The 16,806-nt window shown below is 43.3% G+C and overlaps 1 protein-coding gene across 1 annotated transcript in view; it reads right to left on the bottom strand.

The window, feature by feature from the left end:
• Positions 1 to 16,531, bottom strand: part of LOC311105387 (chloride channel protein 2-like) — a gene marked incomplete at both ends in the record, with an annotated part of 171,072 nt that extends 154,541 nt beyond the window's left edge. The window contains one exon of the mRNA XM_084147532.1: positions 16,487 to 16,531. Within this exon, the coding sequence (XP_084003658.1) occupies positions 16,487 to 16,531 (45 nt within the window). The remainder of the gene's footprint in view (positions 1 to 16,486) is intronic.
• Positions 16,532 to 16,806: the final 275 nt, after the last annotated feature.

The following is a 16,806-nucleotide window of genomic DNA, read 5'->3' as shown; positions in this document are numbered from 1 at the left end:
AATAAATTGGACGACCTAAGATTAAGGTTATCCTACCAACGGGACATTCAAAACTGTAATATCTTATGTTTCACAGAGTCGTGGCTGAACGACGACATGGATAACATACAGCTGGCAGGATATACGCTTCATCAGCAGGATAGAACGGCTGACTCCGGTAAGACAAGGGGTGGCGGTCTGTGTATATTTGTAAACAACAGCTGGTGCATAAAATCTAATACTAAGGAAGCTTCAAGGTTTCGCCTGCCTGAGGTAGAGTATCTCATGATAAGCTGTAGACCACACTATTTACCAAGAGATTTTGTCTATATTTTTCATAGCCGTCTATTTACCACCACAAACCGATGCTGGCACTAAGATTGCACTCAATGAGCTGTATAAGGCCATAAGTAAACAGGAAAACGCTCATCCAGAGGCAGCGTTCCTAGTGGCCGGGGACTTTAATGCAGGGAAACAAATCCGTTCAACCTAATTTCTACCAGCATGTTAAATGTGCAACCAGAGAGAATTAAAAAAATAAAATAAAAACTCTAGACCACCTTTACTCCACACACAGATTTGCCAGTTCTTGCTGTGAGATGTAACCCCACTCTTCCACCAAGGCACCTGCAAGTTCCCGGACATTTCTGGGGGGGGGGGGGGGGAATGGCCCTAGCCCTCACCTTCCGATCCAACAGATCCCAGACATGCTCAATGGGATTGAGATCTGGGCTCTTCGTTGGCCATGGCAGAACACTGACATTCCTGTCTTGCAGGAAATCACGCACAGAATGAGCAGTATGGCTGGTGGCATTGTCATGCTGGAGGGATGAGCCTGCAGGAAGGGCACCACGAGGGAGGAAGATGTCTTCCCTGTAACGCAACATGGCCTACAAGCCCTCAGTCCAGCCTCTCTCAGGCTATTGCGGACAGTCTGAGCACTGATGGAGGGATTGTGCGTTCCTGGTGTAACTCGGGCAGTTGTTGCTGCCATCCTGTACCTATCCCGCAGGTGTGATGTTCAGATGTACCGATCCTGTGCAGGTGTTGTTAAACGTGGTCTGCCACTGCGAGGACAATCAGCTGTCCGTCCTGTCTCCCTGTAGCGCCGTCTTAGGCATCTCACAGTACGGACATTGCAATTTATTGCCCTGGCCACATCTGCAATCCTCATGCCTCCTTGCAGCATGCCTAAGGCACGTTCACGCAGATGAGCAGGGACCCTGGGCATCTTTCTTTTGGTGTTTTTCCAGAGTCAGTAGAAGGCTACTTTAGTGTCCTAAGTTTTCATAACTGTGACCTTAAGCTGTTAGTGTCTTAATGACGATTCCCCAGGTGCATGTTCATTAATTGTTTATGGTTCATTGAACAAGCGTGGGAAACAGTGTTTAAGCCCTTTACAATGAAGATCTGTGAAGTTATTTGGATTGTTACGAATTATCTTTGAAAAAACATTTCTTTTTTTGCTGAGTTTATTACCTCAATTACCTCGACTAACCAGTGCCACCGCTCATTGACTCTGTACCGGTAACCCGTGTATATAGCCTCCCTACTGTTATTTTATTTTACTTCTGCTCTTTAATTATTTACTATTTTTATGTTTTTACTTACAGTTTAAGTCGGACGTTTACGTACACTTAGGTTTTTTCAACCACTCCACACATTTCTTGTTAACAAACTATAGTTTTAGCAAGTCTGTTAGGACATCTACTTTGTGCATGACACAAATAATTTTTCCAACAATTGTTTACAGACAGATTATTTCACTTATAATTCACTGTATCACAATTCAAGTGGGTCAGCTTCTGATAGGCTAATTGACATAATTTGAGTCAATTGGAGGTGTACCTGTGGATGTATTTCAAGGCCTACCTTCAAACTCAGTGCCTCTTTTCTTGACATCATGGGAAAAATCAAAAGAAAATCAGCCAAGACCTCAGAAAAGAAATTGTAGACCTCCACAAGTCTGGTTCATCCTTGGGAGCAATTTCCAAACGCCTGAAGGTACCAGGTTAATCTGTACAAACAATAGTACGCAAGTATAAACACCATGGGACCACGCAGCCATCATACCGCTCAGGAAGGAGATTCGTTCAGTCTCCTAGAGATGAACGTACTGTGGTGCGAAAAGTGCAAATCAATCCCAGAACAACAGCAAAGGACCTTGTGAAGATGCTGGAGGAAACAGGTACAAAAGTATCTATATCCACAGTAAAACGAGTCCTATATCGACATAACCTGAAAGCCGCTCAGCAAGAAAGAAGCCACTGCTCCAAAACCACCATAAAAAAGCCAGACTACGGTTTGCAACTGCACATGGGGACAAAGATCGTACTTTTTGGAGAAATGCACTCTGGTCTGATGAAACAAAAATATAACTGTTTAGCCATAATGACCATCGTTATGTTTGGAGGAAAAAGGTGAATGCTTGCAAGCCGAAGAACACCATCCCAACCGTCAAGCACGGGGGTGGCAGCATCATGCTGTGGGGGTGCTTTGCTGCAGGAGGGACTAGAGCACTTCAAAATAGATGGCATCATGAGGAAGGAAAATTATGTGGATATATTGAAGCAACATCAAGACATCAGTCAGGAAGTTAAAGCTTGGTCGCAAATGGGTCTTCCAAATGGACAATGACCCCAAGCATACTTCCAAAGTTGTGGCAAAATGGCTTAAGGACAACAAAGTCAAGGTATTGGAGTGGCCATCACAAAGCCCTGACCTCAATCCTATAGAAAATGTGGGCAGAACTGAAAAAGCGTGTGCGAGCAAGGAGGCCTACAAACCTGACTCAGTTACACCAGCTCTGTTAGGAGGAATGGGCCAAAATTCACCCAACTTGGGGGAAGCTACCCGAAATGTTTGACCCAAGTTAAACAATTTAAAGGCAATGCTACCAAATACTAATTGAGTGTATGTAAACTTCTTGTGATGAAAGAAGAAATAAAAGCAGAAATCATTCACTCTACTATTATTCTGACAGTTCACATTCTTAAAATAAATGTGGTGATCCTAACTGACCCAAGGCAGGGAATTTTTACTAGGATTAAATGTCAGGAATTGTGAGAAACTTGAGTTTAAATGTATTTGGCTAAGGTGTATGTAAACTTCCGACTTCAACTGTATGTATTTTTTGCTTAACAAGTTTTATTTTCTTAAAACTGCATTGTTGGTTAAGGGCTTTTAAGTAAGCATTTCACTGTAAAGTCTACACCTATTGTATTCGGCACATGTGGCAAATAAAATTTTATTTGACTTGTTGACACACTTGGGTGACTCTGGACCAAAGATGAACAACAGGATGGTTGACACTGTGGTGTCACTGGGACAAGAGGATGGGCCAGCCTCACACCATGCCCTCTCCAAGTGACAAACTTCCACATGACACTTATTTCTGCCTCCACCCACCCCACCACTGTATCTATTTTGATCTGTGTGTTAGAGTGCTCTACTTATCAAACAAATGTGAGGTATATGCACACAGCCTTGTCAACAATTAAACAGAGCCATTCTGCAGGCCCTTCAAGCTCCTCTACCCCACTAGAAAGAATGGTTGCCTTAGCACTCAATGAAACAGTCATCATTTAGAGCAGGAAGACAGACAAACAGCGGAGACATCCCATTTGAATGGTGAAAAAAAATGGCAGATTGCAATCAAAGGACACATTTAAATCGGCCGTGGAGAGATGGTGGGGTTGTTAGTGACTGAGGGCAAGTGTGAGGTGGCGACGTGATTGAGGGGTGTGTGTACAGTTGAAGTCGGAAGTTTACATACACCTTAGCCAACTACATTTAAACTCAGGTTTCTCACAATTCCTGACATTTAATCCTAGTAAAAATTCCCTGTCTTAGGTCAGTTAGGATCCCCACTTTATTTTAAGAATGTGAAATGTCAGAATAATAGTAGAGAGAATGATTTATTTTTAGCTTTTATTTTTTTCATCACATTCCCAGTGGGTAAGAAGTTTACATACACTCAATTACTATTTGGTAGCATGCCTTTAAAATTGTTTAACTTGGGTCAAACATTTCGGGTAGCCTTCCACAGGCTTCACACAATAAGTTGGCCCATTCCTCCTAACAGAGCTGGTGTAACTGAGTCAGGTTTGTAGGCCTCCTTGCTCGCACACGCTTTTTCAGTTCTGCCCACACATTTTCTATAGGATTGAGGTCAGGGCTTTGTGATGGCCAATCCAATACCTTGACTTTGTTGTCCTTAAGCCATTTTGCCACAACTTTGGAAGTATGCTTGGGGTCATTGTCCATTTGGAAGACCCATTTGCGACCAAGCTTTAACTTCCTGACGGAGGTCTTGAGATGTTGCTTCAATATCTCCACTTAATTTTCCTTCCTCATGATGCCATCTATTTTCTGAAGTGCATCAGTCCCTCCTGCAGCAAAGCACCCCCACAGCATGATGCTGCTACCCCCGTGCTTCGCGGTTGGGATGGTTTTCGTCGGCTTGCAAGCAACCCCCTTTTTCCTCCAAACATAACGATGGTCATTATGGCCAAACAGTTCTATTTTTGTTTCATCAGACCAGAGGACATTTCTCCAAAAAGTACGATCTTTGTCCCCATGTGCAGTTGCAAACTGTAGTCTGGCTTTTTTATGGCAGTTTTGGAGCAGTGGCTTCTTCCTTGCTGAGCGGCCTTTCAGGGTGTCGATATAGGACTTGTTTTACTGTGGATATAGATAATTTTTTACCTGTTTCCTCCAGCATCTTCACAAGGTCCTTTGTTGTTGTTCTGGGATTGATTTGCACTTTGCACTTTTCATCTCTAGGAGACAGAACGTGTCTCCTTCCTGAGCGGTATGACGGCTGCGTGGTCCCATGGTGTTTATACTTGCGTACTATTGTTTGTACAGATGACCGTGGTACCTTCAGGCGTTTGGAAATTGCTCCCAAGGATGAACCAGACTTGTCGAGGTCTACCATTTATTTTCTGAGGTCTTGGCTGATTTCTTTTGATTTTCCCATGATGTCAAGTAAAGAGGCACCGAGTTTGAAGGTAGGCCTTGAAATACATCCACAGGTACACCTCCAATTGACTCAAATGATGTCAATTAGCCTATCAGAAGCTTCTAAAGCCATGACATCATTTTCTGGAATTTTCCAAGCTGTTTAAAGGCACAGTGAACTTTGTATGTAAACTTCTGACCCACTGGAATTGTGATACAGTGAATTATAAGTGAAATAATCTGTCTGTAAACAATTGTTGGAAAAATTATTTGTGTCATGCACAAAGTAGATGTCCTAACCGACTTGCCAAAACTATAGTTTGTTAACAAGAAATGTGTGGAGTGGTTGAAAAACAAGTTTTAATGACTCCAACCTAAGTGTATGTAAACTTCTGACTTCAACTGTATGTGTATATATATATATATATATATATAAAAATATCCCCTGTGAGCCCCTTGTTTTGTGAGAGCCAGTTTATATGTAATACAAAACTGCTTTATCAAAAATCAGTCGGATAGATAACAGAAGTGAACACCAAAACACACACGATAATGGAAGCAGACATCTTTTGATTTGTCAACTTCACATGAGCTGCCTTGGTATGCTATATATATCAGGCTCAAGGTGACTGGCAGAAGGCAGAAGGTGACTGGCAGAAGGCAGAAGGCGACTGGCAGAAGGCGACAAAAATATGTATTTATAAAATGATTCATTAATAGAAGCTGGTTACAGACTGATTTCTTAGAAAGACAGTTCAAGATGAGATGGGGCGCTAAGAATTCTATGGCATTATAAATGGGGGAAAGTGGAATATTTTAACAGTATTTCTATAGCGGTCTTTTTTAAAGTATTTTGGCTTATATCCACCTGATTTCTATCTTACAAAATCTTCACTTCAGGTGTGCAAAAGTGTTTTTCAGTATGGCCTGTGTTTCTATAAGGATGGTGTTTCTATATTTAGACCGGCTGTATGATGGGGTTTTGACTCCAATGAGCTCTGTCAGGCTTCAGAAGTTTGGCTCAGTTACTGGACCACAGACACGGGACAAGCAGACAGGATCAATGGGGGACAACTCACAACTACCTGGGCTACCGTTCCCCAGGTACACTCCTCCAATGGGCTTTCAATAGGAGAGAGTTTTCTTGGAAAGTGTGGTTCTGGGTCTGGTACTGTCTCCTCATTTTGGCCCCTGGGGTAGCTAGTAGGTGGATGATATCTCACTCATGCCACTGCAGTCCCTCTATGTTCTGTCTTTCATCCTCCCTTTTGCTCCCCCTCTCCTTCACTCATTTTCAGTCTATTGGCAGCAGAAATCGTGCAGTTTGAGCAGCAGGTGGGTGTATGCTGGTCTCTTGCGCGTGTGTGTGTTGCTGAGGGAGTGAGAGCAGAAAATGTACCGGTACTAGTCTTAATCCCTGTTCTATATACTGTGTGTGTGTGTGTGTGTGTGTGTGTGTGTGTATATGTGTGTATGTGTGTACATGCATGCATATGTGTGTGAAAGAGCATGAAAGAGACTGACAGAGAGAGAGAGAGCGCGTGAAAAAGAATAAGAAAAGAGGTTGATAGATTAACCCCATATACATGGTAATTCTGCCTGTGACCTTTGGCTGCTCTTAGCGAACAAGCCTTTTATTACAAAGGTACCTGTAGGTGTTGCTCCCGCTCTGTCTGGGGAGTAGTGAGATGAAGATGTATGGAATTGACGGAGGCTTCACTGTCTGATTAACCCCTACATTCAACACATCTATACCATACCTACCTCTGGGCTGGGGCTCAATACTCACACCTAGCCTCCTCTGGGCTGGGGCTCAATAGTCACACCTAGCCTCCTCTGGGCTGGGGCTCAATAGTCACACCTAGCCTCCTCTGGGCTGAGGCTCAATAGTCACACCTAGCCTCCTCTGGGCTGGGGCTCAATACTCACACCTAGCCTCCTCTGGGCTGGGGCTCAATACTCACACCTAGCCTCCTCTGGGCTGGGGCTCAATACTCACACCTAGCCTCCTCTGGGCTGGGGCTCAATACTCACACCTAGCCTCCCTCCCTTTTCTCATCTTATCTCCACTATGAACACTGCAGGTGGAAGGAAGTGGCCTAGCCCGAACCATGAAAAACAGCCCAAGACCATTATTCCTCTTCCACCAAACTTTAGTTGGCACTATGCATTGGGGCAGGTAGCGTTCTCCTGGCATCCGCCAAACCCAGATTTGTCCGTCGGACTGCCAAATGGTGAAGCGTGATTCATCACTCCAGAGAGCGCGTTTCCACTGCTCCAGAGTCCAATGGCGGCGAGCTTTACACCACTCCAGCCAACGCTTGGCATTGTGCATGATGATCTTAGGCTTGTGTGCGGCTACTCGGCCATGGAAATCCATTTCATGAAGCTCCCGACTAACAGTTATTGTGCTGACGTTGATTCCAGAGGCAGTTTGGAACTCGGTAGTGAGTGTTGCAACCGAGGACAGAAGATTTTTATGCGCTACAGCACTCGGCGGTCCCGTTCTGTGAGCTTGTGTGGCCTACCACTTCGCGGCTGAGCCGTTGTTGCTCCTACACGTTTCCACTTCACAATAACAGTACTTACAGTTGACCGGGGCAGCTCTAGCAGGGCAGAAACTTGACGAACTGACTTGTTGGAAAGGTGGCATCTTATGACAGTGCCACGTTGAAAGTCACTAAGCTCTTCAGTAAGGCCATTCTCCGGCCAATGTTTTTCTATGGATATTGCATGGCTGTGTGCTCGAATTTATACACCTGTCAGCAATTGATGTGGCAGAAATAGCCGAATCCACTCATTTTAAGAGGTGTCCACATATATATACACAAAAGTATCTGCGCTGAATGAAGAGCCAAAGTTGTCTGCAGAAATAATGGGTTGTCAGCGATGACATGACACCTTGACTTTATAAAATAAATATATTTTGGTTGTTGAACTACAGTAATACCCTTTACAGACAGACATACTTTACGGTATATTGCTTGTATACCAAATCAGGCAATGTTTTTAGGAACCCAATTCACACAGTCCCATTTTTACCACATTCTTGCCGGGATAAGCCTTTTATACCTCCCGTACACATGCCTGCAAGTAGGAGTGGGAGAAGGCGTGGGCCAATGTGGGTGGACATATATTTTAATAAATCAGTCAGTGTGGCCCAGGTGACTACCTCATGAAGCTGGTTGAGAGAATGCCAAGAGTGTGCAAAGCTGTTATCAAGGCTAAGGGTGGCCATTTGAAGAATCTCAAATATATTTTGATTTGTTTAACACTTTTTTGGTTACTACATGATTCCATGTGTGTTATTTCATAGTTTTGATGTCTTCACTATTTTTCTACAATGTAGAAAATAGTAAAAAAGAAAAGAAAACCTACTCATTCAAGGGTTTTTCTAAAACTTTTGACCGGTAGTGTATATCTGTATATCCACCCCCCCCCCCACACACACACACCTTACATTTCTCAAAAATAGACTCTTAGCTTTCATTTGACATGCTCCTATGAACTTCACATGATGGTGCACATTTGTAAACAGGGTCACCTTTTGTAAAGCTGGATTGGCTTTTGATCTTATTTGAAATCCCCTATTGCCTCATTAACAATGTTATGCAAGGTTACCTTTCTCCTGCCATTAAAAGACACACACACACGTTCAGGGTCAAAGCGCTGTTGACCTCAAGACAAAACAACCATAATTTAGCGGAGAGTACGACCCTGCCTTACACAGGAAGCGGCACAGGTCCTAATCCAGGCACTTGTCATCTCCCGTCTGGATTACTGCAACTCGCTGTTGGCTGGGCTCCCTGCCTGTGCCATTAAACCCCTACAACTCATCCAGAATGCCACAGCCCGTCTGGTGTTCAACCTTCCCAAGTTCTCTCACGTCACCCCGCTCCTCCGCACACTCCACTGGCTTCCAGTTGAAGCTCGCATCTGCTACAAGTCCATGGTGCTTGCCTACGGAGCTGTGAGGGGAACGACACCTCTGTACCTTCAGGCTCTGATCAGTCCCTACACCCAAACGAGGGCACTGCGTTCATCCACCTCTGGCCTGCTGGCTCCCCTACCTCTGCGGAAGCATAGTTCCCGCTCAGCCCAGTCAAAACTGTTCGCTGCTCTGGCACCCCAATGGTGGAACAAGCTCCCTCATGACGCCAGGACAGCGGAGTCACTCACCACCTTCCGGAGACATTTGAAACCCCACCTCTTTAAGGAATACCTGGGATAGGATAAAGTAATCCTTCTACCCCCCCCTAACCCCCCCCCCCCCAAAAAAAAAAAAAAAAAAAAAACATTGTAAACTGGCTATAAGGTGAATGCACCTATTTGTAAGTCGCTCTGGATAAGAGCGTCTGCTAAATGACGTAAATTTAAATGTTAGCGAGAAAAATTAAAGGTAGTGATAGTTAAAGAGAGGGAAAGAAAAACGGAAGGAGTGTTTGGGACGAACTTAGGTAAAATTCCATTATTGCTATAGAAGCTGGCATCAAACAAGCTGGCGGCTACATACAGTTGAAGTCGGAAGTTTACATACACCTTAGCCAAATACGTTTAAACTCAGTTTTTCACAATTCCTGACATTTAATCCTAGTAAAAATTCCCTGTTTTAGGTCATTTAGGATCACCACTTTATTTTAAGAATGTGAAATGTCAGCTTTTATTTCTTTCATCACATTCCCAGTGGGTCAGAAGTTTACATACACTCAATTAGTATTTGGTAGCATTGCCTTTCAATTGTTTAACTTGGGTCAAATGTGTCGGGTAGCCGTCCACAAGCTTCCCACAACAAGTTGGGTGAATTTTGGCCCATTCCTCCTGACAGAGCTGGTGTAACTGAGTCAGGTTTGTAGGCCTCCTTGCTCGCACACGCTTTTTACATTTACATTTACATTTTAGTCATTTAGCAGACGCTCTTATCCAGAGCGACTTACAGTTAGTGAATACATATTTTTTTATACTGGCCCCCCGTGGGAATCGAACCCACAACCCTGGCGTTGCAAACGCCATGCTCTATCAACTGAGCTACATCCCTGCCGGCCATTCCCTCCCCTACCCTGGACAACGCTTGGCCAATTGTGCGCCGCCCATGAGTCTCCCGGTCGCGGCCGGCTGCGACAGAGCCTGGATTCGAACCAGGATCTCTAGTGGCACAGTTAGCACTGCGATGCAGTGCCTTAGACCACTGCGCCACTCAGGAGTGTAAAAAAAAATGTAATGCATACTTTTTTACGTATGGGTGGTCCCGGGGATCGAACCCACTACCCTGGCGTTACAAGCGCCACGCTCTACCAATTGAGCTACAGAGGACCACAGTTCAGTTCTGCCCACACATTTTCTATAGGATTGAGGTCAGGGCTTTGTGATGGCCACTCCAATACCTTGACTTTGTTGTCCTTAAGCCATTTTGCCACAACTTTGGAAGTATGCTTGGGGTCATTGTCCATTTGGAAGACCCATTTGCAACCAAGATTTAACTTCCTGACTGATGTCTTGAGATGTTGCTTCAATATATCCACATCATTTTCCATCCTCATGATGCCATGCGTAGTCTGGCTTTTTTATGGCGGTTTTGGAGCAGTGGCTTCTTCCTTGCTGAGCGGCCTTTCAGGTTATGTCGATATATAGGACTCGTTTTACTGTGGATATAGATACTTTTGTACCCGTTTCCTCCAGCATCATCACAAGGTCCTTTGCTGTTGTTCTGGGATTGATTTGCACTTTTCGCACCAAAGTACGTTCATCTCTAGGAGACAGAACGCGTCTCCTTCCTGAGCGGTATGACGGCTACCTTGGTCCCATGGTGTTTATACTTGCGTACTATTGTTTGTACAGATTAACCTGGTACCTTCAGGCGTTTGGAAATTGCTCCCAAGGATCAACCAGACTTATTTTCTGAGATCTTGGCTGATTTCTTTTGATTTTCCCATGATGTCAAGCAAAGAGGCACCGAGTTTGAAGGTAGGCCTTGAAATACATCCACAGGTACACCTCCAATTGACTCAAATTATGTCAATTAGCCTATCAGAAGCTTCTAAAGCCATGAAATCATTTTCTGAAATTTTCCAAGCTGTTTAAAGGAACAGTCAACTTAGTGTATGTAAACTTCTGACCCACTGGAATTGTGATACAGTGAATTATAAGTGAAATAATCTGTCTGTAAACAATTGTTGGAAAAATTACTTGTGTCATGCACAAAGTAGATGTCCTAATCGACTTGCCAAAACTATAGTTTGTTAACAAGAAATGTGTTGAGTGGTTGAAAAACAAGTTTTAATGACTCCAACCTAAGTGTATGTAAACTTCCAACTTCAACTGTAAAGCCAGATTACCACAGAAAGGACCAGCAGGCAAAGAACACTGTTACACATTGCCTTGTGCCACAGCCAGACTCACACATCACTAGACTGACACTTAGTTCCCCTCACTTCCTATAAAGCCTTGAGTCATCATTATAATATTCATACAAACAGCAACAATTCCTTGACTTATTCTGACTGTAAATAGACCTTTGCTGCCACCAGACATAACATCCTTCCTCGCCATATGTCATAAGTCATAATTGAAAGGAAAACCATGTCATCTACATAAGATCGGCTCATTTCATAATGGAATTAATGTCATGTACAAATCCCAATGACCACTCTCCCGCCTTATCGATCAGCTCTTATCTGAACAATATCCTCTCCACACACACCCACCCATGGACCATTAGCCAGGTCGAGCCATGAGCCCCACAATAACAACAAGCCATTAAACCCAGCCAGAGAAAACAGGCCCTCACAATCTGCTGTCTGTAAACGAGGGACCCGGAGGAAGGGAGTGGGGGAGGAGAGAAATAAAGAACAGGAAAATCAATTAATTAAGACTCCTGGGAACGAGGAGGGCGTCGCAGGGGTAATGACACGAGCAGAATGTAGCAACAGCATTTGGGGGGGAAAAACAGGCCTCGGAACACTAGCGCTGTAGTCCCCTGTGGCCTACTTCGGAATAGCGAACTTCCGAAGAATACAGTGGGAACACAGACCGGGTGGGGGGGTCGGAGAGGGACAATGGACATTTAGGGATGTCCAGGGACATCGCGTCTCCTGCGGGCTAATCTCATTAATGCCCCATTTGTACCGTTCATCCGAACGCCGGAGCGCTTGGACTTCCACTTATTCTTTATGGAGCTAGCCAATAGTCACTAAAAGATGCATGTCAAAGTGGGCCAAATAATCATAAATACTGGTGAGTGAGAGAGGAGAGAGTGTGTGTGCATGCATGTGTATGTCTGAGAGGAGACAGGAATTTTGAGAGTGGACTGTATGAGAAGCCGTAAGAGGAGAGGGATAGTACCTGGAATTCAAAGAGACAAGGTGATAGAGAGAGAGAGGGGGAGAAAACGAGTGTGGCAGAATGCCATGCACTAAATGGAGGGGTAGACAGCTGAGGGCCACCTTTTGCGCTTTATCAACCATTTTCTTCTGTCTGTGATGGTCCCACTTTAAATTAACCAAAACGCATCTAGAGCATGCATATAGTCTTCATAAGCATTGCTACATTGAATCTACATCATAGATGCTTCACAATAATTTATAAGCAAAGTCTTACTACATAAAGGGTGACATACAACGTCCAATGTAAGTGGGACAGCTGGTTTGTTTGTTATAGCTGCTTGTTGTGGTGTCGTGATGTGGAACTAGCTACAGTAGTCTCTTTCATATCTACCACACATACGATGCCCACACAATCACCGCTGCTGCCAATGTGGCACAAAGGAACAGTGTCACAGTGACTCACAGTGTAGCTAAAGAGGAGAGGAATATAGAAAGTAAGTCAGAGAGAGAGACTGGAAAATTAATGGTTCAGTGACTCTTCAGAGATAGGAGCTCACAGAGAGCCTGTTGGAGCGAGCAGGAGCAGAGCACGAGACCCCGCAAGGGTGACAGAGTGCCCAGCACTGAATCAGCGGGCAGCTCGTTGTGTAATCTCCCTCACATACAGGCACACACAAAGCTTAACAGCGAAGGGGAAGTCTCAGTAAAAATTAACTTTAATTAGAAGAAAAACAGGCCCAACTGTTATTTTCAGAAGTTACAGTTGCGCGCTTCAGCAGGCCTTTACATTTAAAGTATCTGCACTAATGTGTAGCCCAGGATGGTCTCTCCTGGGCTACATATTAGCAAGATACTTTAAAGTTTAGCGGAGATACTTTAACCCAAAATGCACCGACAGCGGTAAATTTTTATCCCAAGGGATGAAAAATGTCAATTTCGTATAACCCTTTTTTTATCCTTCTGAAATGTTAGGATTGTCATGCAACTAGTTACAAACAAAAATAAAACATTTACCATGATTTCTGTGTTAATATGGAGGAATTACAAATGATCTATTTTGTATACTAGTGGTGCATGCATGGCTTAACTGAAAATCTAGACTCAATAGTAAACTTTGTGATAAAAGCCCCAAATTTGGCACAGAGGTATATGTATGAACCCTGAAAATATATAGATATGGAGCCACGCCAGATTTGGCCCCTGCGGGGCAAGGCAGACACTATAACTCAAAAATAGCAAAAATGTAAATACAAATTTAGCTTCCAGTCAATGTCTTTATACCAAGTCAAGAGTCTCATATACAATTGGAATGGAGTTGCAGGGTTTCCATTAGCTGGTAATATCAGGCTTTTGGCATTTTCTTTTTAAAGACTATAAATAAAAATGGCGCAGGCCAATTGTCCAGGAAAATAAAATAAATCCCATTGCAAAATTATGCTTTTTAGCCTATTCATTGATGGAAAAACCAGTCGATGGAAATATATTTGACCGGTCATGCTTATTGGTCGATACATTCATTTGCATAATTTAATGGAATTAAATTGGTGCGTGTGTATTTTCGTTAGTCGTTATGTTTATCACACACGAACAGCATACAGATACAGAGCCTATGAGCGGAAAATCTGCCAAACAGCGCGAGATCTGCTGCTACAGCTTCTCAAACAGCTCATTGTGAAACTTGCATTTATAAGCCCAATCATTGCGTAACAATTCTAAATGCAATCGGGTGTTAAAAACAGTTTTGATGGCCAGTTGGCAACGATTAAAAAGAGCTTCTATTTTTATTTCTCAACTGGTAATTGAAGTACGCTTCCCATTCAAGTGCATATAGGCAACGGTAGTTAGGCTTCAGCACATCACACCACTATGCAATGAGCTGGAGGCAGTAGGTATTCAGAAAACATATACTTAATTGTTTGAAACCTGAACGTTTTACTTCATATTATGATGCATGTCTTACCTTGCTTCAAAGTACAATCCGACCATAGAAACTTGGAGGCAATTATTTTATAAAGACTTCCATATGCCATTGAAACCAGTAGCCTATTTCTCTCATGATCTATTGGTTTTCAAATCAACTTCCTTTCATTTTCCAGTAGCCAAAGGCACAATCCTAGTCATATTAGCAACCCATGCTAGTTGTTGCATCTTTAGATCTACCCTCTAAATTTCTAATGGATATTTTCATCGCTATCATATGAAACCGCTCACATGTGCAGTGCACTTTGGACAACAGTGTTTTCCAAAAACGTTTGTGCGTAGCCTACTGCCTTGTGACCATTACTGCGCTTATAAATGTGAAGAAATAATAGTTTATCAACATTAAGCTAAACGGTCTGATCTATTGCATCAGCCTCATTGCTTAAAAAAATATATATGCATGTAGCCTATAGGCCTACTGGTTGGATGAATTTGGGATCTATCATCCCACAACTGTCCCAGAGTCAGTTTGGAACAGGCTATTTCTTTCTCACACAAAACGACAAGCTGACCAATAGAATACGTAAACTTTACTATGGGGATATTAGATTGACATAGGCTAGTTATTTTGCTGTTCGTTACTCATCTTGTTGGCTGAGGAAAAGTAAATGTGGCAGTTATTCTAACATCTTCAAAGTGAGCATTGGAATTCGGTAAGAAGGATGCACGTCGTTGCATCCTCGAGTTGCATGTTCTGTTAAAATGAATAACCATAATTTAAATGTGATTTCTGTCTTAATCAGGTTACGCTTACATTTTCCTAATGGAAACCCTGCTGAGTTGATACCTAATTGCATTCCAAAGTTAGAGATAAAAGTCTGATGGCACTGGCGCCTAAATATCGGGGGACATTTTAGGTCTTACCAGTATGTCAGATTAGCTTAAAATCGACCATTTCTCAGCCTTTGAGTATCACAGAAACACAACACATTCACTAGAAATGTGTGAACATTTTAAAATAAATGCATATTTTGGGGAAATGTAAACCATTTATTGTGTCAAAAAATATTAATTTAAATTTTTTTTTTACTGCTTGACAGTGTGTCTCTGCAATCATTATCAATTTGGGGTCAAACATTACCCCTGTTGGCGCTTTTAAGCTAAAAAATATGTTTGCACATTTAGGGTTAACATTTTCACGGGAAACATCAAGCACAGCTGACAACCACTTGTGCCCCCCTCCACTTCACTCATTCAATCGGGGAGCCATAGAATAGGCCTAGGTAGACCGCAGTGCATATGGGGCTGCTGGTTTCCATACCAAACAGCAGCAAAGGACGCATTTGATTTCTATTCAAAGCAGTGCACTCAGGCAAAGCACTCCACTGGTTATATAGACTAACCCAAGTGGGGAAACGGCTCAGATAGGTGCGACATGCAGCGCATTAGAAGTTCCCCATTCATTAATAAACATTTCGCCTCAGGTACGGACCACCTGTTGAGCCACTGTCATGCTCAAAGGAGAACGTGTCAAATATCCTCTTTGAGACTATATCGTCCCTCACTTCCAAAGAACAGGTCATCATTAATTCATATTCAACATGTGTCAACTGTGTGTTGTATACATGTGGGGATTTCTTGCCTATTACTCCTCCTCGCATAACGCCTCAATTCAGCACCACGAAAAAATAAAGGCACCCATTGTTGGGTCGAACATGTCGATGCAACCCACGAGCACAGTCGCACTAGGCACATAGTTGCACTGACTACTGTATTGTTTGTTTGAAGATGAGAACACAAGTTATTCGTGCACGGTATAGCTCGCTCCTACACCTACTATATGTACCTCGTGCAGCCTATGCATTGAGCGGCCGTGATGAAAAGAGATAGAGGGGCATTGTTCTGGACAAATCCAGATGTGTTTTCACAATAGCGCATGATAAGGACTGTATTTTCTCTATGTGAATAACTGAACGAGATTATACCCATTCAATAGTGTTTTAAAATACCCTTTCTTTGACCAACCGTGAGAGTGAAATCATAAACCTCTGTCATAAGCATGTCGTGACCTCTCATTTTCCCAAAAGTAAGCTAACCAGCCCAGGCGCTAGTTGAAGAACACTCAACTTCTCTAAAGAGAACGGGGTTGAGCGTTCCTCAGCTACCCAGGTGCAAGCCCAAGACTTTTAACCCGTTCTATACTGTAAAAACTGTGAACGACATTGGCTCAAACAAGCGCCACGGACAACACACACCGCGGTCACTTTGTAACGAAGGGAAGTTGAAGTGGCAACAAGTTAACTTACCAAAGTTTGTTCATACTGTAGCGCCCGCTGATCGTCGCCGGCCATGGCTGCGTTGTGTGGCCAGAGAGACCGGTTGAGGAATTATTTTGAGGTTGCAGTGAGACACAAATGCTCTCTCTTGTTTGCGCGTGATTAGAACATGGGGCTAATTAATGTGTCATGAAGCTGATGACGTTCACGAGATGAACTCAAAAGTCCTGCATAACAGAGTTCCTTGATTTTATATCCCCAAATCTCTTCCAGGATCCACACATAGGCGGGACTTGGGTGGCTTGGATTTGTACGACACACCCCTATGGCTCGTTCAAATGGTACAGTCT

This window comes from Coregonus lavaretus, assembly GCF_964263955.1.
Source record: "Coregonus lavaretus genome assembly, chromosome: 30".
Taxonomy (NCBI): domain Eukaryota; kingdom Metazoa; phylum Chordata; class Actinopteri; order Salmoniformes; family Salmonidae; genus Coregonus; species Coregonus lavaretus.
The sequence above is the reverse complement of the archived record's forward strand: the minus strand, read 5'-3'. Positions and strand labels throughout refer to the sequence as shown.